The 21303-nt window shown below is 40.7% G+C and overlaps 1 protein-coding gene across 9 annotated transcripts in view; it reads left to right on the top strand.

Moving 5' to 3' along the window:
* CFAP221 (cilia and flagella associated protein 221) overlaps positions 1 to 20899 on the top strand; it is a 42608-nt gene extending 21709 nt beyond the window's left edge. For 7 of the 9 annotated variants that reach the window (XM_080600207.1, XM_080600204.1, XM_080600206.1 and 4 more), the window contains 5 exons: positions 432 to 590; positions 999 to 1093; positions 1616 to 1705; positions 1901 to 2020; positions 4577 to 5031. In XM_080600207.1, coding sequence (XP_080456333.1) covers positions 432 to 590; positions 999 to 1093; positions 1616 to 1705; positions 1901 to 2020; positions 4577 to 4700 — 588 coding nt within the window. In that variant the 3' untranslated portion in view covers positions 4701 to 5031. Of the gene's footprint in view, positions 1 to 431; positions 591 to 998; positions 1094 to 1615; positions 1706 to 1900; positions 2021 to 4576; positions 5032 to 5913; positions 6089 to 12686; positions 12798 to 13183; positions 13353 to 15549; positions 15611 to 19419; positions 19620 to 20500 lie in introns of those variants that run through there. The other 2 variants (XR_013953730.1, XM_080600210.1) reach the window with 2 other exon arrangements.
* Positions 20900 to 21303: the final 404 nt, after the last annotated feature.

Below are 21303 nucleotides of genomic sequence, written 5' to 3'. Positions count from 1 at the left end.
AGAGCCAGGCACAGCCTGATTCCGTGCTACACAGCATTAAACTGAAGGCAGAAGCAAATGCTAGCACAGTGAAATAGATGATAAAATGCTTGCAGACTTCCACTATGGCAAGGCCAGTTCCCTTCCTTGGTTTCTGAACTGTTCAGAGAACCAGCATTGGATTTTGGAGGGATCAAAGTTTTTTTTTCTTCCATACTTGCAAACAACACCTAAATTCCAGTATTTTGGACAGCAGAGAGCATGGATAAGCCAGGCAAATTATGGGTCTGCAGTGTGGGGAGAGTCAGGAGATGAAGGGTTACATTGAACAAAAGAGTCAAGATGAAACAAACATGTGAGTTTGGGGAGAGTACGTTAACTGTAAGGCCTGAATTTTCATCAATTCTTTGGGGTGCTCAGAATGATTTTCTAAAATAATCTTTTGTTTTTAGAACCCCTCTCCAGGATTATTTCCAGTCTTACCTCCTTTAGCTTATTCTGAAACAAATATTGAATATCATCTCTGTCCTCTTCCAAAATACACCTTTACCAAGGAATGCCCCGAAGGATCCAGTATTCCAGTCACACAAAAGAAATTTCTGCATCACAAGGTATGGCCTTTTGGGTTTATTGTACGAGTACCTGCCTTGGGTGTGTTCTTGCTGAGAATTTGCTCCAAGGATTGATGAAGGAAAATGAAGAGTCATCCTAGATAGAAAACACTTTCAAATAAAAGTTATGTATGCACCTAAATAACCAGTATGTGGGTCAGAATAACCTGTTATTAGGCTTTATCCGTATCTTTTATTCATCTCTGAAGTATTTCTCTGCTCTTTCCTTCTTTTAGCTCAGTTGTATTTTCATGACCTTGCAGTGGAGGAAGCATCATTTAAATAAGGAGAACTGCAGCTCTCCAGACTCAATTCTTAACCAAGAAGTCAGATGCTCTGTCCTGCAAGTTTCTCTCCCCACTGCATTATGTGTTAGACATCTGATAGTTGTAGCACTTATAATTTCAGGAAGTGATTTGTGGAGTGATGGACTGGAGGCAATTCTTACCAGTGGTGTATTCCATCTTTTCGAACACTCCCATGTTGGCGAGTACAACATCTAGGTAAGAAATAAATTGAATAGACGGTGCCTCTAACCTGTACCCCTTTCTGCTGTCTTTAACTACATGACCAATAACTAGTCCCACAGATAATTCTGGGCATATGGGTGGAATTATTTACTGCTCATTAATCCAAAATCACTCTCCTTGGAGGGTGAGTTAAGAACAATATCGCTAGAGGAAATACCTAGCCCTGGAAAGGACGTTTTACTCTAGACTTCCAGTGACATCTGCCCTGAATGCATTTTGCTTCAGTGCCAGAAGACTTTGGGAGGTACAAACTCTGTCTGGCAGAAGTATGAACAGTAAAATGTTTAACATGTGGACACCTGCACCAATGGTAGCCAGCATCTCTCAGGCTCATGTTCCCCCGTACCACATTAGTTTCTGGTGTACTCATCTTTTTTCCAGGAATATTTAAAATTACATCATCTTCTCTGTAACTATAGCTACTACTGTGAAGCTTCATAATATAACTATTGGCTGCAGTTACTCTGCTCATCCTAAATTGCATTTCCATCACAGAGATCCTTACAGTTCAGATATGCTTCCAAGAGATGTACCACCAATGCTGTATGACTTGCCTGAGAGAGACAGAGAGAACGTAATTGAGCAGTAAGTTTCTCCTCTCTTGTGTTCAGTGTGATTAAGTCTTAAATGCTTGCATGGATGTGTCTAAACATCTTCTGAGAGATTCTCAAAGGCAAGAGCACAAAGTCTCTCTCGCATAAGATATATTTTTGGTTTTGTTGGCTAAAAAATAATTTTAAAAGAATAAAACCTGATTGTTCTTCATCTTCCTGACTTTAGTGGGACAGATGAAATGGAGTTCAAAGTGATTCTTACTCCAGAGATGCTGAGAGCTGAATTCCCACAGATTGGGCAGGCATTCCCAGAAGAAGGCAAAATGAAATCTGCAAAAGAAGAAAGGTAAGTGTAATATGAAATTAGGGGAGAGGAACGGGAAGGAATCTGAAGAGAAGCAGCTCCTTCAGAATTATGTAGAAAGTCATACAGAGATGCTCCAGGGGCTCCATTATTGCATCAGATGCAGATCTGGCACTTCAAGCAAAGCAGAAGTCTCACATATTATATCTTGTGCTGCAAATATGATCTCTGGATTGGACTTAAAACAGCTGTGAATGCGACATGTTAGCCTGGATGTCTCTGACTTCAGTTTTATCAATGTCATCTAGCACTGGAGGCAGTCCCCTTTGCCTTCACAGAGCTATTCAATGTTCTGGGACCAGTAGCTTCCCAGTGACCCTTCTGGTTAGATGTTTAGTAATGCTGGCAGTGGTGAATAAATTCAGCGTTACTCATTCATGGTAATGAATGATCCCTTAGAATTTCTCCCTGGCATGGTGCTTGCATGGTGCTTTTTTCTCAGGCTCTTTCTAAGAATTGTTCACGTGTGCTCTGCTGTCCAAGCTTCACACCACTACCAATGAGCATTTTGTTTTAGACACACAGCACAGCGTGTAAAACAATTTGCATTCAGAAACAGGGAATCACCTGCTCCTTAAAGTGTTATAAAGTCATCACTCTAAGGGCCCGATTCTGCCGCTTGCCTCCAGTGTTGTCACGCTGATGTCCTCAGTTTGCAGCTCAGCATGGAAACTTTGAGAGACCTAAGGACGAGGAAAGCTGTGAGGGACAAATGGATCTTTAAGGGGGCTGATAATTACCACCATGGTTTTAGAAGAGCGTGCAAGGCTGCCCAGCAGTTCTGTGGGGCTGGAAGTAGAAGTGGGTGCTCTGTGTGAAACTTGGAGGTATGTGATGTCACAGGAAGGATGCAGGGAGGTATCAGCTGGTAGGTGGGACGCTGAGGGCAATGGACTTGAGCAGTAGGCACTGTGGGTGAGGTAAGTGATTGCAGAAGAACAACACGGGAGAACGTGCTGAGTTCTAACCCAGAGTTTTCCCAGATACCTGGTGTGGCTTTGAACACATGAATTAACCTTTCTGTCCAACAGTTGCCATCTCTTTAAAGTGGTAATGATGATAATTAGACACCTAGCTAGTCAGGATGTGTATAACAGCCTGAAATTCTCAGAGCCACCAAGAGATTTGTACGTCTTTTTTATTTAATTTTAGAGGGAAATGACTGGTGTTCAAATTTTCTGCAACTCTATCATTCATTAAACTTTAAAACGGTGCTAAGTATTATGAGGTCTCTGACAAAACATTGATTGCTGTATTGTGATTATTACAGCATTGATTGAAAATAATTTGCTGTACAAACACGTGTCTGACTCAGTGCTGCTTTTATCATTTTATGACACCCTGCTTGTCAAAATGTGGGGATTTGGAGTAGCTCATGTAACTAAAGTCACTCTTTCTCTGCAGTCATACAGTGTTGGATGGTGCTTTTTCTACGTAAGCAGTTTTATAACCATAAGTTTCATTCTTTTAGATGTTTTCTTCTAAGTTGAAAATACTTTTCTATATTAAACACTTCTAGGTATCTACATTTCAGGTGTTCATTTCAGTCCATTTTGGCTAACTCTAAATCATCTACTTTAGTTGAAGTTCATAAACTCCAGTTATGGAGCATTTGTTACATCTAATAGGACATATCTGCACCACCTCACTTGCTTTCTGGTGTCATTGTTACTGTTTTCTACTAGCATGATCACACTTCTGTGTATGTAATAGTGTCTGTGTTCTACTTTTAGAAAACAAAGTTATGGTCTGATAGCAAAAATAAAAGAATTTGTATGAAAAGTGCAATTCTGCTTAAGGATGGGACTCTGGAAATAGCTCAAAGGTTAAAATAAACTCCAACCTAATAAAAGTTGGCTGTGCTGGTGTCTGAGAACGGCCGCTAGAGAACAGAAGGTGGCCCTGGGAAGGGGCAGACTGGGGATATTCATATGGAATCAGCCTCCAAGCCCTGATTACCAATAGGACTGAGGACATGGGGAAGAAGAAAAACTGTTAGCAGGTTTGGGTTGGTCTACTTTCAGTTTCTGCTGCCAGCTAAATTTGTTGAAAGCTTCACCATTTGTTTGGCCTTTTAAAGTTAGAAACAAAAATCTATTAGCAAACAGTGAAGTCCAAATCCTTTATTTTGTCACTGAAGGTTCTTCTTTGTTCCTGATGGGGTGGTGTTTCACTGGATGACATCCAACTGCTCCTCCACAGCAGTTTCTGCATTTTATCCCTAAGGGAAATCAGTTTTTCACATGGATTCTCTTGTTCTGGTCATTACAGCATATATGTTCCTTCATAGATAAAATGTAGAAACTCAGCCTAGTATGTGTTTACCTATCAGATGGTTAAATTTCCTAAATGACCAGGCCAAAAGTTGAATGCTCTTTCCACAGTTTCACTCTCCAGTTCTGCATAAATAATGAAATATCCTTTGTGGTCACTATAAAAAGGAGAGAAATTGTGTGTCTCTTCCTTTGTTTTTGTCAGCACTGCTAAGTAGCTTCCCTGGCTATTTTAAGTACAAATGACCTTTTAAACTTCTTGCAGAGTCACACAACGCCATCCAGATGAACGTTTTCAACCCCAAAACAACAGGCTCAGAGAGAAGGTTCAAAAACATGTGGAGAAGATGAAGATGAAAGCACTTAATAAAACCCTTATTCTGGAATAAGAATAATTTTATGAAGGTCATGGTTTGGTACTGCTTATCCTGTTAATGAATGAGGCCTCTTGTGTCACAGCAATGTATCTACTGCGTGTTCAGTGAGGTCAGCTGCTTCTTATGCAAAGAGAAGAGAGCCACCAGCAATGTCACCTCTGTCAAGGACTCTGAGATTGCCAATTACCCCAAACACAGTCATTGTTCCTATAAGAATCCTCAGCCACGTGCCTGCTCACTTTGTGCTGGTGTGAAAGATCAGAAAACCCCAGTACTACCATGTAAATAGTAATTAATCTACAGTCCATCATTTTGAAATAAAAAATGAGAAGTCCTAATGACCAAATTATTTTGATTTTTTTTTTTTTTGTTTTGCTGTTTTCTTGTTTTGTTTTGTTTGTTATGGCTTGTCCTTGAATTTTTGCAGGTAAGTCACTACATTTCAGTCTTGACTGTAAATCGTACAATCGAGATTTTTAAGGAAAGGGAGGACCTGAACACTGTTTCTGTCCACAAAGATAATGTCCAAGCAGATTTAATTAGCTGTTAGGTGTTTAATTCAATGCACATGTTTCTTGGGAATAGGGGCATGGATTGGGGTGATGAACTTCAGGGCCTCATAAGAGACCTGTGATGCTCAGGATGTATTTCCTAGGAAAGCGGATTTCTCAGCACGTCACCTTTCAACTGAGATGTCTCCTACTTTCTTGTGGGCAAGCTGGACGTTAGGCTTAGACTAAAAAGCTGAAGGAGATAGAAAATGGCAAAGCAGGGTGAAAATAAAGGCACAAACTAGTTTGTTGTGTACTGACTACATGCTATCTCTTCTCACTTCAAAGAAATAGAAAACTGTTAAGTTTCTGCCAACAGTGTAATTGCGAGAAACTGTCCAGAATGCAGGTTAGACATCTGTGGAGTTTCTCTGACTACAAACAACTGCTTAAATATTTATACACTGCATTTTTTCTCCTGCAAATCCTGAGGAGAGCAGTTGATCTTTTAAGAGACCCACTAAGTCTTGAGCATGTTTCTTAACAGGGCTATGACAAAAGCTTTTTCACAGTTGACAGTGAAAGCATTCACAGTTTACGACTCCCATATAAAATCAAGGATAGATGACTTTTAGGAACTGTCAAGCATCAGCTAAACTTTGATGTCTAATAAAGGTAGAGTAAGTGTTCAGAAACAATGGTGAGTGACTGGAGTTGATCTGTTTTTCTTACAGGAGTATCTCCTCCAGAGTTTCATGGTCATCCCAATGGAAATGAGTTGTGCTTCTCCGTTCTCTGCTGGTAGATGCCAGCCCTTCAAAGAAATGAACTTCCTTTCTACGTAAGTGATCTTTCTTTGTGTGCTTTAAGGTTTTTATGGACCAGGCTTCAGTGTGCACAGAAGCTAAGAAAAAACTTTACATTAATCTAAATTGTTCCTAAAGTCCCAAGGGACTACTTTAACTGCCAGTAATGCACAGACCTCTGTCCATGCTTCTTCCCAGGGTACCTCATAACATGAGGCTGACTCTTTCCTACTCAAGGTGATAATCGGAGGAAATCCAGCTGTGTCTAAGAATGTGAAATTTGGCTAAATATTTAGAAGTCTTAGATTTGCATACAGAAGGCCACTTAGGCATTTTGGTTGAGTACAGAACACGTTCAGAAATGGAATATAAACTATAAGAATTATAACCTCTAGTTGATGGGTATTCACAGTTCTGTGCTGATTCAGTGCTTTGTGAAAAGGACAGAGATTAAAGAAAAAAATGAAAGAGAAAGGATTTGTAAGAGGAACGAAGTTGTGCTTTTGGTGTAACATTACTCAGAGCACTGGAATAATTTTGACAGTTTTTATCTGGATTATCATTTATAATGGACTCAACCAGAGCATAAATTTTGGAGTGCATTTTTACATATAAAAGGTGTGTGTGTATAGTTGGCTGTAACAGACTGCTCATACCTGTTAATAAATGCTCAGATGCTTAATAGGGTCACTTTTGAGGATGAGCTAGCAGGATTCAACAGCAATAGTGTGAAATGTCAACATTCATCATCAGTGCCATTTACAACAGCATGCGCACAAATGTCAGCCATCAGGCTATGCTTTTACAAATTATGGAAAATTCTTTACTGAGGCATCTTTTAATGCACTTTCTTATGCTGATTTTAAAGATGCAAATAACTTTTGATGGAAATGTATCATTCTATTCTAGATTAGTTACAAGAATGTTCAGATTGTGTTCAGTACATCACATAAAGATTGCAAATTAAGATCAATTAATATGCTTTATACATCCATATTCCCATATATTCTAATCTTAATTTGTGGATCACCTTATTTGGGGAATCAAAGGGCTGCATTCTTACTGACTTAAGTGGGAAAGTAAGAATGTGTAAATTGATGTGCAGAATATGACAGGTTTATTTCCATCCACTACAAACAAAATTGCTGCTTCTAACCTTGTTTGGAAAGGATTACTTGGCTAAATGACGATGCATCTGTTTTACCAATTCAGATATTATCCGTCTTGACTCAAAAAGCCTGTCTTATTAGCAAGGTTAATAAACACTCATGCTTTAGCTCTTCTCCTTTTATTATATAAGAAATGAGCATTAACATCTAAATCAAATAAAAGGTGCATTTTAGTAAATAAAAAATAATAATGATTTTATATGGAAATGATCTGTGAGCTTGAGTGCTCAGTAATTGGGTATCAATCTCACTTACTGTTCCATGATGAGAGAAAACCCATCAAGGTCTTTAAAATGTAGATTAATTATATTTTATAAAATGGCTGGGAGAAAAACAGCAATGTCTGTGTCTGGGTGAAATTATATTTTCAGCTCACAAGAACAGTTTCATAAACCTCAAACTACAGAAACCTTGTTACCTCTGGATTCATAATGCAAGGTTCAGTTATTCCAAGCTCCGGTTTTTCTTGTGGTTTGGGCATTTATTTTGTCTTTCTCCTGCACAGGGTTTCTTGTGTCTAATAAAAGCAATGCTCACAGGACAGCCTTTGCCTTACAGAGATACTTCAAAGGCTTCTCTCCAGCTGTATAACCACTGAGGATTTTGGTTCTCTCTAAGAGCTCCCTTGCTCCTACTGTTTAGTTGGAAAGAGCCAGCAGGTTTAGAAGTTATCAGGTGAGATGTACACAAACAGTCATTTCCTCAGGAAGCCAGAGAAACGCAGAAAACCAGGACTTTTCTTTGTACTAGTGCGGGTAAATTTCTTTGTAAATGTTATAATTGTGAAGTGCTGCTCTGCGGTCAACAAGTGTGTAACTTGCACAGTTCATGTAGAGACCTCAAACAACTGACATTATGAGGATTTCTGTGGCCTCTGAAAATTGGAGCTGTCACTGATACACTTTGGCTCTATGTAGAGGTGATTTTAAGGCAGAACTGTTGTAAAAGTTTTGTACTCCTCTGTTCCCTGCTTCTCCTGCTGTCAGCCTCTGCACTGGTTACCAACACTTGTTGCTCGAACGAGTCTTATTCTTCAGGCAGTTGAGGCTAGCAGAATACAGTGATGAGAAAGCCCTCTCAAAAAGCCAGACACATCTGATAGGGCTATTTTGTGCCACTAACACTTGCAGCAGCTAATTGTTTGTGAGGGACTTTCCAGATTTTGTCTGTGTGACCACAGCAGGGACATGAAAATTAAATCAAGCAGCTCCTGAAAAACTCCAGGTGATTTCAGAACACCTGCAGGAAGTATTTTTCCAAAGCAATGGTACATCAAAAAAACATCTTCTGATGAGCTGCTCTCTTGTGCCAGACAGTGTTTAGTTCCAGCACACTCGTTTTTCCCATCCAAAGGTTAAGCTGTGTCTGAGTGAGGGCTCTCCGGGGTGAAGAGCAATAGCACTTCATTCTGTCTTTAAAGAAAATTTCCAGGACCCAACCCTACTGTTAGCTGAGCATATTTTTTAAATGCTTGTTTTTTTCCTGCTGTTTAAGGCCTTTCCTACTACTTCAGTCAGGTTTTATGAGCTTTTAATTGCACAAGGGACTGAGTTAACTGTGCTTTATTTTTAATCAGCTGATTTTATCTGGCTTCAGAATTCTGAAGCAAATTATCCCTTTCTCACCAGCTAATTACTGGTTTATAATCATTTCACACTGTGGAGTCTCCAGTAATCCAATATGCATTGCCTATAAATCAACAATGCACTTTGTCACCTCAGGGATACTGCTTGTATGTATTGTTGGCTGAGTTTCAGAGCACCAGATGAAGAAATGAAGGCTTATTTCCCTTGAGTTTGGATTTGCATGATTAGTTCTCTGTATGTTACCCTGAAATGGACATCAAGTATCAAGAGAAAATTGCTTTCATTTTTTTCTTTGCTTCCCTGCCTCTGAAGCACCCTTCCCTGCAAATAGCATCCTGTTTCAGCAGACTTGCTGCTCCGAGTAACGCAGCAGGCACAGATGTCCCCGTGCAGGTACCGTCAGCAACCCCAGGCAGTCATTTTATACATTTGAGCAGGAAGGCCAGCTGCAGCTCAGGATGCTGAAAAGTGTTGAATACGCATCGCCCACCACCAGGGGTAGTAGCCCAAAACCTTCTGAGTTCCCTTGTAGCTAACAGACCAGGGACTCTCAAAGTTCTGAAGTTCAGCTCCTTCTGCTAATAATCCCTCACGTCAGTGCAAGGAATATCTCCATCCAGTTCTGGAACACAGCATAATCTGTATTAGCTGTTTGGAAGCACTGTGGAACAGCTGGAAAGGAACAAAGCAGCTATGAGTGTTAGAACAGCAACATCCACCTTTGTCACTCATTTATCCCTTCTGCAACCGTTTGTATACACTTTCTCAATGTGTCCTTCCACCTGGGAAGCACTGAAGACCCTGTTAAGTCCTCCTTCAAACCTGCCTTCCAGAAACAGAGAGCTGGGGTCCCAGCCCAGCAAGGCTCTGCTGTCCACGGCTCTCCCTGCTGATCTGCACCACTGGAAATACCAGCGTAGGGAGCCAGGGGCATTTTGGTGCTGGTTCCAGCACATCACCATCATTTTGCAGTCAGTCACTTTCTGTGAGTATACTCACATTCTTGCCTTGCCAAAAGCAGGTTGTGTAGAAGCTGTAAGCTTGTATTCATGCTGCATTTATGCACACTCTTGCTGAGAAGCATGATTCAAGTTCTAATTGGATAGTTCAAATCCTGCAGAAAAGGCAGGCTTCAGTTCAGACCGGTCACCAACGTCCGTGTCCAAGGTGGGCTCACAGCATCCACATTCAAATTGACCATGATTAAGACAAGCATGCACAGCTTTTTTGTGCTGCAGACCTCCTGCCTTTGTGGAGACATACATAAGGACTCTTGCATTTTAGAACTTTATTTGTGCAGAATAGAGTTACTAGTGAATAAAAATGACAATTATATGTAATGAATGTTCCTGATTATTTGATTAACCAGCAGCAAAAAAAAGTGGAGATCTGAAAGAGCACCCCTGGGTATCAGTGTGAAACTTCAGCTGATGTAAACTGATCCAGTTCTTTCTTGGAAATGCACAGAATTTTAAATGTTGTCTTGTTAGTAGTCTGTATTTAGGAACTGAGAGAAGAAGAGCTTCATATTACTTCAGTGTTACAAACAAGTGCCAGAAGGCAAGACTGCTGGCCAGACTTCAGCCAGTGTGCTTGGTAATGCCAAATGCAGACATATAAAGCTCATAAGCCAGATCTCCAGAATGTCTGAAATGTTTTAAAATCAATTTGCTGTTCTTTGTCTTCTGGTTTCTGAGCTGCAGGTTATGCTCAGAGTACGTTTTCAAGCTTTTTCTGAAGTTATGAAAGCTTGAAACAATTTAAAATAAGTTAAAAATTGTGTTGCTTAATCATCAGCAAAAGGGTCATTTCTAACAGTGCTGGACACTGTGAGACTCATGAATGTTTGCTAGTGTCTTAAATTGGTATATCTTTCCTGATATCAGTAAAGATCAACCAGCTTCACCTCAACACTGGTTTCCTTTCCTGGTCCTGTTTTTAGGGGAATAATCAAGCCTCTGAAAAAGTCACCCCACTTTGATGTTATTTGATTCCTTCTGCCCTTCAGTATAGTCTGAAGTTACTGGCTATCATCCTTGGTGCTTTGTGGTCTGAAGAAGTTGTAATAAGAGAGTGGCAGGCCCCAGAAATCTTCTACGGGGTATCTCTATAAGAATGAGACTGTAAACAGCAGAGTCTGTGTTAACATTAAACTACTTTTATTGTATTTTCTTTGAAGATTCAAACGCTGTTGGTTACAAGAAATTCAGGCTCACAGCTAGACTGAGTGTGCGAATTGTGGCTATGTCTAGAGCTATTGTTGGATTCAGTATCCTGATGTATTTATTTAGACTCTTTTTATACCAGTAGGCAGATAAAAGGAAAATTGCTTTTGCAGAAGTGGCACGCTGAATTTTCTTCAGGAGTTTGGAATTGTGGCTCTGATTTGCCTTGGCTGAAAACAACAGGCATTTTGTCACTGATATGAGTATTAGCCCTTTTAGGCTATGATGATTTGTGCTACATTCACCATTTGCTCCAAAGACACATATTGAAGGTGATAGATAATTTGGAACTTGGTCCCTGGGAGGGCACTTCATCCTGCTAGACTGGGATTGCACACGAGGAGCCTGACTGTAGCCTGCTTTCCTTGAAGAGCCTTTACTTTGTTCAGCTGTTAAATGCTGTTAAATGTTCTCTGTTAAATGCCGTTCATAATGGCATCAGATGCTGCTGGGAATCATTGAGGGACCAAATGGCAAGACATTCAAGTACCTAACTCCCTCTGGTGCCGCGGGCAGTGAAGCATCCAAATATCTTCATAGATTTGAGCCAAAGAGCTTTGCCAGAATGCAAACAAAGGGATCTTTAACCTCAGACGTTGCAGCAACTCACTGATTGTGGACAGAGCCCTCCTTTCAGTCTTCCAGGCCCCACAGGTTGTTTATGCTTGTTGCTCTGGAGTGTGTTAGACTGCCAAAGGGAGAGAGTGACATTATTAATTTATAATAATCACTCTAAAAATAACCAAAAAGCTCTGGAAAAATATCTGGGAGGAGGCAATGGAAAAGCACAACTGTCCCTTCTGCTCTCCCAACCTCACAAACATACCAGATCACAATGAAAATCTCCTTTTTAATGAACCATGGTGAAATAACTTTGTAAGTGCAAAGAAAGACATCAAAATTTCCCACCCGTTACAGTGATGACATCTCACACAGAAATAGAGCAATTCCTGTACTTTTGGGAAAGATGTGATGAATTATTACTGTGATTATGGTTATAATTTAAGTAAGTGTCTAGAACACTTCTGGACATTCTTCCAGAAGTTGGAAATTGATGTACAATTGAACATGACTGCTAAGGTGGATTATATATGTTAAAATCAATAAAATATTCAGGTAGAGGGAACAGATAAGGGAAGAAAGTGCTTCCCAAAAGGATGAGCTGAAACTAGATAGATTCTATAAGAGTGATCCAGTTGAAAACTATTTTCCAAAAATGGGCTCTGCATCAAATCAGAACAACGCAACTCTGATCAAGTGTTGATAAAGAAAACCAAAGGGTGCACCTGTGATAGAAAGATGTGCCTGTGTTTGGTCGCAGGCTTTTTTGGCTTTAAACAGAAGTTACTGGTTGAAACTGAACACACTGACCATGTGAGAGGTCATGATAGTCTCTTATCATTCAGACAAGTGAATATACCACTCTGTCTCTGTTAAAGTTTGAAAATGTGAGGAAGTGATGTTCACAGCTTGATTTCAGGACACTGAAAATAAAGAAATCCAGACGCTATAAAATAGAGACAAAAATAACTATTTACAACAAAAATTATTTTTTTTAACCTGCAGGGAGAATTAAGATTAGTTTGAAGTCATTTATATACAATTTAACACTGAAAAGTCTTACATGTGTATGGACTCTTGTTTGTTTTTGTAATTTCTACATTTGCCTCTGTCTTATCTTGACCCCTTTTAGTAACTGTTGTACTTGCTGTGTTTAACAGAAGCAGTGTCTGTAAATACCCAACAGAAGTCTAACAGCACAAAGCTTTCCACTGACAGCAACGGGATAACACCTTCTTGTCGTGGAGCAGTTTTGGAAAGTCTATTTACAGGTAATGTACCTGAGGCAAATTCTGAGACTAGCTGTGAGTGGAGAAGACCCTGATAATGTTTTGATTTTTATCACTCAATTTAATATTGGTGTTACTAGTTCTTTGTCTTCACTCATGGTAGGCAGATCTCAGAAATGTACTTGGCTCTGATGGACTTCCCTTCAGTTGGAAGGATCCTTGGGCCCTCGTAACACTTGAAACACCAAATATTGTAAGGAGTGCTGTCTTTTCACAAATATTCCCCTGACAAGTCTTTTTCAAATACGTTCTTCCTGTGACTGACATATAACACAACAATTTTGCATTTTCTTATGTTATAGTAGATACTGCCAGGGGGGTGTTTTGTTTCTTATAAAGTTCTTTCTCTCTTTTCTCTTTCCTTAAAGATATGATTACACTTCTGGTTTTCTTCAGGAAGAAAGGTCTGACCATTTCTCAGGCCCGTTCTGTCAAGATAACATGTTTCCAACTGCTTATTTGGAGACTTTTTAGTATCTTTTCTTTGAGATTATCACCAGCAGCTCAACTCTAAACACACTGCTAGTCATTAGTAATGTAAGTACCTGGGTCATCACCTTACTCACCTTTCCATGTAAGGCAGAAAACAGACCCTAATTTATTTAAAAAGTCTGCAGCTGTAGAGTTGTCCTCATGGATGTAGCATTGCTGATGTCTTAACGGGTGCTAGCAAACTTGAATTGGTTATTCTGATTTAGACCCTGGTTCTGATTTTAGACCAGTTGCTGAAAAAATTTCTATAGAAGTGTTAGTTTCTACCTCCTGATAGCTGCATTGTTTATAGGCAAGATTTTCAAAAAAAGCTGTGGATATTTTGTTTGACACTATGAGAAGGACATGAGCTTACAGATTCTGGGCAATTGTAAGGTGTCTCCAGCCAAGCACCCAGAATCTCTAGTCAATTTTAGAATTTTGGCTTGAGTCATTTCATTAAAAGGCAGTAATTGTATCATAAAACTACTTGATTAAAAACTCACTATTTTTGAGTTTATGTACCGTAAGCATTTTGAAATCTTTTGACTTAATGTATTTTTCTGCAGCTACTTGAGTAACGTAAGAGGGAACAGCTTGTTTCCTTTGGAATGGAGATACTATTTGTGAAATAGCCTTTCAAGGAATGAGTCACTGGTGAAAGGAGGAAGTTCATTAAATATGCACTCATGAAAACTGCGAGGAGAAATTGAGTTTACAGTTTGTCAGAAAGAAAACTGGGCATTTTAATAATCTGGTAATATTAAATATGGGATCTTCAGCTGCCACATGAAATATATTCCTTCCTTTTGCTATGATATAGATGGCATTCAATGCAAAAGATAGCTAGATTGTCTAAAGTTTAGCGTCTCAAACTGCTTAGCCAAACTCAGTCCCTGCTAGAAATAAGTGTAGTATGAATTATTTGATCAAGTGGCATGTAATTAACTCCAGGGCAGAGCCATCTCCGTGGTGGTAGGGGACCTGGCAGTAGAGTGTGCACAGATTGCGAGTGCAGGCAGTGGGACATCAGGTGCACACCCAGAACTGTCCCTTCCTGCGTGTGCCCAGGGTCTGGTCTGGCTGTGAGGCTGAGGTGGAGCCAGACACCACCTCTCCTTGTGCACATCAAATATGCCTCTGGACTGCAGGCACAGGAAGGACCCTCTGTGAGGTACCTTTCACTCCAGGGAGCTCAGAGCACGAGTCCTGCACACCCACGCTGGAAGGCAGGGCTGCAGTGAGAACACACAAATCCTACGGGCCAAGTTCAGTCCTGGAACTCAGCGCCACTGAATTCAGCTGGTGATTGTCAGAGCGGCTGAAAGTCCTCTGGAGGTTTGCTGACTTCAACTAACAATGTCACGATTTTAATTATAGTCAAGCTCAGAGATTCATTTAGGACTCTTATTAGACATGAACAGTGAGAACCTCCATTTCTGGACTTTGTGTCTGAAACATAGGACTACTCATTCAGAAAAAAAACCTGCTCTTAGCTCTTAACTGATGAGTCTTGATTGACTCATGACAGCTTCCGTGCAGCAGACCATAACATTTTAATCTTTCCTTCAAGGCATTTTCAGCATCTTCTGCCAGATTCAGGCCTGCCCTCCAGTGGATGTATATTTCTACACTTTGATCTGACTTTATTTTGCTATGAGAAGAAAAAGCATGACTAAAAAAAACAATGAATCAAACCAACCAAACAACAACAACAAAAACCACAACAAAGCCATACAGGACTACTGGAAAAGATGAGTGGTTTTCCAGGAAATAATTAAGTCTTGTGAGCCTTTACTTTGCTCCTCTGAACAAAAGATGTTGTGGTAACAAACATATTAGAACCAAATGCGGCAGCTGGAAAGAAGAGGTTTTTCGGCTATAAGCTAATTTTCAGGAATAAAACAAATGGAAGAGAGTTTAGACAGACAGAACAGAGAGAGTTACTACTGTGTTTCCAGTTTGAGATCTGTCATGATTTAATTGAACTTGGAGCTCAGAAGAGGAGCATTTTCTCAGTAGACAGAACTGTTGGCTTTTTCACACTCAGTAATGAATGGGGCATCCTACCTCACCAGATTTTATTGGTAGATGGGGTAGATAGATAACTTAGATAACTTTAGACAATCTAGATGTCTTTTTTCTGTATGATATGGGAACCCCAAATTTTGTAGGAACTCTTTTGAGAGGAATGGGAGGTAGGGTTTTTGTTTGTTTTGTTTTCTCCCAGAATAATCAACCTTTCTCTCTTTTGTATCAACAGGCTTTTCTGTAAGCAACTACTGGAATCAGGAACCCATAAAAGACTGGGAACTGATAGAAAGGTAAGGAAAAGAACATGGAGTGACTGTATGTCTCAAACGGAATTCCTGCAGTGGTAGACCACCAACACTCACAGAATAACAAAGAGAAGAATATCCCTGTGTAAGGATAGGGTAACTTAAGATTCTTCCAGCAGCAGAGAGTTTATACTTCCGAGCATTGGGAAAGTAAGAAGAAAAACCTGATAAGCTGGAAAGCTGAATTTACACTAAGTTAGGGAGAACACTAGGAAAGCAGTCCTATTTTTCTGATGGTTGGAAAATAGCGGACATATGCTTTTTGCAATCTTTTTGGCAAGATTTCTCAGCTGAAGTGCTGAGTAATCAAAATGATATTTTCTATTTCCTTGGGAGCACTTCTGTTCACACCTTTGTCATAAAACTGCTGTTCTTGGAAGAGCAGATTGCTCCCAGCCATGCACACTCCCAGTCAGTGCCTTCTTTTATGATACTCCTACAACACCATGTAAAGCTGAAGGTTTTATAGGCTTGACTTTCCATCCTTTCTCTTTACCAATAATGCTTTTCCTGTTTGACTTATTCCTAACTTACATTGCCATCTTGCATGTACAGTCCACCAGTGGTACAAGCCTCCATTGCTTGTTTGTCCACTTCACTGAGCAGTGTCTTAGTGTTAGAACCTTAGGGTGCTTTGAGTCCACTGAAATGGGGAAATTAGTCAGGTGAAAAAATGGCATCTTAATCGTTGTGCCAAAAAATAAAGGGGGGGAGGTGAACAAAGCTGGTTCCGAGCCACAGAACTGAGGACACCAAGACCAAGGGACACAAAGTCCTTTCCCTGAGTTGTTCCATTCTTAGAGTGTGCTGTGACACAGAGATACAAATTGTCACTTCCCAGACAGCAGGTAGGTGATTTCTTTACTGACTTTTCCCTGTCTCAAGCTCTTTCAGAGTCTACTAAAATTCACAATAGGATTGCACTGTACAAAAAGTGAAAAGTGCAAAAATTAGTACAGCCCTTCTGCTAATAATGTTCCCTAATGTTCCCTTAACATCTGGTTTAAGGAAACTGTTTCAGCCAGTGCCCCTCCTTCCTTCCTCACTTGTGAGAAACTACAGGCACTTGTGCCTTCTCCTTGCAGGGGGAGAATTTAATCTCTCACTGACAAATACTTCCTCAGGAGAAAAAATGATTTATTCTTTAAATTTCACGTGTGTTAAGTTTAACCTACCTGGTAAAAAAAACAGTTATAAATGAATATTATGAGTCTGAACTTTTAGAAGCAGAGTGGCAGAAGCTAGCAGTTGATGTGACTTAATTTTCCAGACAAAAGGTTTCTCTAGTGCAAGTACACAGTGAAAACCTGTGAATTTGATTTCCGGAACTCCAAGTGGTCACATTGAAATGCTGCTCCCTAAACACCCATTTGTTTGCATTTCATATGGAACAACTGAATGTCCTCTGAGAATGAACAGTGTTGGCCATCTGAAATCAAACTCATAACAGACCAAGATTAGATCAACAGCTACCTTTTCCTAAAGCAGAAAATAGTTTTTATTTGACAGTGTAATTTTTTTGTTGTTTTTTTTTGGTTTGCTTGTTTAACATTAGAAGTGTAGGCACCAGAGCAGGAAATGATAATTCCAGTTAGCACAACCCCAGAGGTAGAGCTAGCTTCCCTGATTGAATAACACTCTCTCCTGCTGTCTGAATAAGACTGGGACCACAAACACACTGCAAGCATTGTCTTGGAAACCAGAGACCAGCTAGGATTCCTCATTGTATTAGTGAGCCAGTCGTTTAACTTTTCTACCCTAGTTTCCGCTCTTGGAAATGGGCTTTAATAACATTAGCACTGTGTATCTTGAACTGCAGGTCAGACAATCAACTTGTCTGTATTAATTTGTCTCCACTAAATGTAATGGAGCCAAAATAATTTGCAACAGCTGATGATCTGTTTCTAGTCGCTTACTCTGATATCCCTCAGTGCTAAGCATTTACTTACTTTTCTATTTACTTCTCTTCTTATGGATAACAGAGGCCATCTACCCTGGGGTACTGATCTCGATATACCACTTATGCCCATTACACACCTTTACCACTTACGGAAGGTTTGGGTGGTGAAAAAAGTTTTTGGGAAGAGTTTTATCTAGGACATAGCTTAGGAGCCTCCTGCAAGGATACAGTCACCTACACAGAAAAGTTGCGTAGAAAAAACTTGGAGAACCTGAGCTATTTTGCAAGGCCCCTGCTATTGCATTGCTGTCAGTGACTGACACGAGCCACACACTTAGCATGAGGTGGGGTGCTTACAGATCGATGCAGAGCTGTAGTGGTGTCTCTGCTGTTGTAACCAGTAAAATACCTGCATAACTCTTGGCTGGATGCAGGTCTGCTAACATTTAACCAGTTGCCAGGATCTCAGTCCTGGCCAGCAGAGGCCACTAAATGATTATAGGAAGAGCTGTTGTAAAATGCCCTGGAGGCCTCATGCAGCATGCCACCTTGCTGGAGAAATAGCATATGGGCTGTGGGTTTTTCTAAAAAGAAAGAATCTTGCAGAGACTGCTGAACTTTCCGAGATCTTAAAAGTAATCTTGAGATGAATATTCCTTTTGCCACTGGTCTGCACTCTGAGTGGGCTGGTACTTGCAAGCAGTGAGCTGGAGCAGATGCACAGGGAAATCTATTTATAAAATGAGATCCAGGATACCCTTCTCTGTGTGCACAGTGCTAGAGAGAGCTTTGTAACTACAGCGTGCAGTTCAGTACAGTTGGATGAAGACAGGCTGTCAGCATGCTTATGTCAGGGTCTCATGGTAAAGAGATGTCACCTACCGTCCCTTTTGGATGGACAGTAATAAAAGCCCAGATGCAGCCCACAGCACTCAGCTGTCTGTGTCACAGGAATGAGGTGAAATGGCTGAGGTGGGCTTTGTATCTGCTAAGCTTACTGCAATCTCAGGTCCTCTTGGTGGGGATTTTGTGTTTGTGAGCTGCAGTGTTAGCTTACTCCAAAGTTATCTTTCCTCAAATTTTTCTCAGTCCCTTTGCATTTATAGAACACACTAAATGCCATCACGTGCCTTTCCTGAGTCCAAACAAATAATGATTCTGTGCCTAACCTCTTTCAGGTTTAGGGTACACATTGCTGCACACAGAGACATGTTGGGTAAAGAGATCCAATTTTCCTTAGTAGGCAATGCCTTTAAGTCTCGAGTTTGTTTGTGTGCTGCAGATACGCATGATGAGCTAAGAAAATTCATCTGAAGATTCACCCGGTGCATGTCTTCAAGTCCAAAACCCTAGCATAGAATAGAACTGCCTGCACGAGGTGGTTTCAGGATGCTATTGGATTCAGCACTGATTCTGCTATGAATGAGGTTTTCGCTGACCTTTCTAGAGCTTTGAAGGCAGCACTTCCCAAAATCCAGACCTTCATTTTAGAGCATCGTCTCTTTCCTGAAAGCACACCCCAAAACCAGGTGGTAGGAGCTCTTCAGAGGCAGTCAGTCAGTCTGCGCACATTTCCCTTTCCCAGGAAAAGCTAAACATGCTAAGCAGAAGCTCAGCAGGAGCTGGGAGGCAAGATGTTGTCATTGCTCCTTGGCAATAACTTGGCTCTAGGAAAGTGGCTTCTGAGTGACTGAGTTCCCAGCACTGCGCCAGCCTGGCTGCGCCGCTGCAAACTGTGCCTGTGCCAGCTTTGGCAGCCACGCTCCAAGTGGGAGACGACGGGCAGGTGTTCCTGTGTCAGGATCCATTACGATGAAGGGATGTCTGGGCAGGCAAAAGTGCAAACGGCGTTCCTCACGGTTTCACATGTGTTGCTCCTGTCGTTGCTCTGCAGGCCCCAATCTGATCAGTGTCCCGTGCTGTTAAATACAGACCAAAGGCACGAATAGAGCTCTGGGAGATCTTCACTTTAAATGGACTTGTGGAAAGTGTCAGCTGTACAAGAAATAGTCCTCCAAGAAACTTAACCAAGAAGTTTCCCTTTCCTGGCTTCACCGTTGACGGGGAGGTACCAACTGGGACAGCAGTTCTGTGGTTCGTAAATTAGCTTCCTGCACTCCTTGACGCTTTTAATGTGTTTTGCAAAGGTTGAGCACTCTAATTCCTTAAAGAAGAAGTTCCTGTGAGCTCAGTCAAGGTCTGTAAGCACTTAAAATACAGCAAAATGTAGGCTGTACAGATTACAGGCTAAACTATAAATTATTAATAAGGTTGTTCTGTAACTTTGTCGTGCACTTGAAAGGCAATTTTTACAGTGTCAGTAGCCTGTGCTAGCATGCTCTTTCACAAAGCAAAGTAGAAAAGGGTTTAAAAGGATGTGGAGACGTATTTTCACTAGGGGTATTTTGCTTGCTTTTCACCAACTGACACAACAAAATCTATAAAATATTTTATCCTCCAAGAAATGTGTTGAACTATTTTTATGCTGCAGACATTGTATCTTGTGCTCACAGATCCTGTTGCAGATACAATTGTTCAAACAGAAAAAAAAAAAAGGAATAAATCTATGTTATGACAAGGGAAAACTTGAAACAATATATTTAACTGGCTGTGCTGAGATTAAAGTGTATAGTGCAATAATAGAAGTTGTACTCTGTGAAGACTTTTAAAAATAAACTAAAGCTCCACTGGCTTATTTCAGCTCTCTGCTGATTCTGTTGTATGCAAAATACAGTCAAATTTCAGCAAGATTTAACTTTTCAGGTGAGAAATTATTTTTATCCAATTGAGATTGTAAATTACCTACCAAATTTGGTTTGTATACTAACATTAATGACAGGATGCAAAGCCACCTAGTGATAACATCCAGGGATAAGTCATAGGCAGAGAGGTCATAACTACTCTTGAATAGCATCTGCTCTGGCTCTGTTTGCTGTAGCCTTTCTTCCTGGCGTAAAAGTTTTTCTGTTCAGCAGGTGGCAGCAACTGCTTATGGGTCAGGGCAGGCTCCGAGATGACACAGAAGTGTTTTGATGTGACTTGTGAGAAAATCTGAGTCATCACCAGAGCCAAGAAAGTGACAGCTCCAACTCACAGGACATCTCTGGAAGGACTGGAAAATGCTCTTTTCATTTTAAGGGAAGTTTATTTTTTATTTCCAATCCAATTGTAGATTGTGCTTTATATTCTTTCACTTTCTTGTGCCTAATCTGTGCAATTATATAATTTGTGTATAAAAGACGTAGCTTTTCTCGGCATTCTGCTAACCCAGACATCCACTGCAACTCCCAGTGTCAGAGCAGTGTGGGATCTGCTGGCAGTAGGAGCAAGGCTGGACAAGGGACGCTGTGCCACGCCACTTTTTTCCTCCTGGGGTACGTACTCTGCATCCCACTGCACTGCCCTCACACTAGTGGCCCCTCTGTAGCAACAGCAAGTGGATGTGTGAAATAAATTGCTCTTCCTGCTTTCACTGTATTGCCAAAAGTACCATCTGATCAGCGCCTCTCTGTACTGCCCCTTATACAGAAGCTGAGAGAGAAGCCATGAGCCAGGCAGACACAAAGCACGGTATGGGGGAGTAAGCACAGTGAAGCAGTCTTTAAAAGTAAGCATCATCTAATCCCAGCACCACTTTTCACATATTCCCAAATAATGATGTTGTATTCCAGCCTTCTGCATGTGATTGTTTCCCCCATGAGAAGTCCCTGTCTCCAGCCAGAACATACCTGACCAAACAGTGTAACGGGTTCATTTTAGCTGTCCAGCTCAGATTTCA

This window comes from Anser brachyrhynchus (assembly GCF_964034855.1).
Source record: "Anser brachyrhynchus genome assembly, chromosome: 7".
NCBI lineage: Eukaryota > Metazoa > Chordata > Aves > Anseriformes > Anatidae > Anser > Anser brachyrhynchus.
This window is presented reverse-complemented; position numbering and strand designations above follow the sequence as displayed.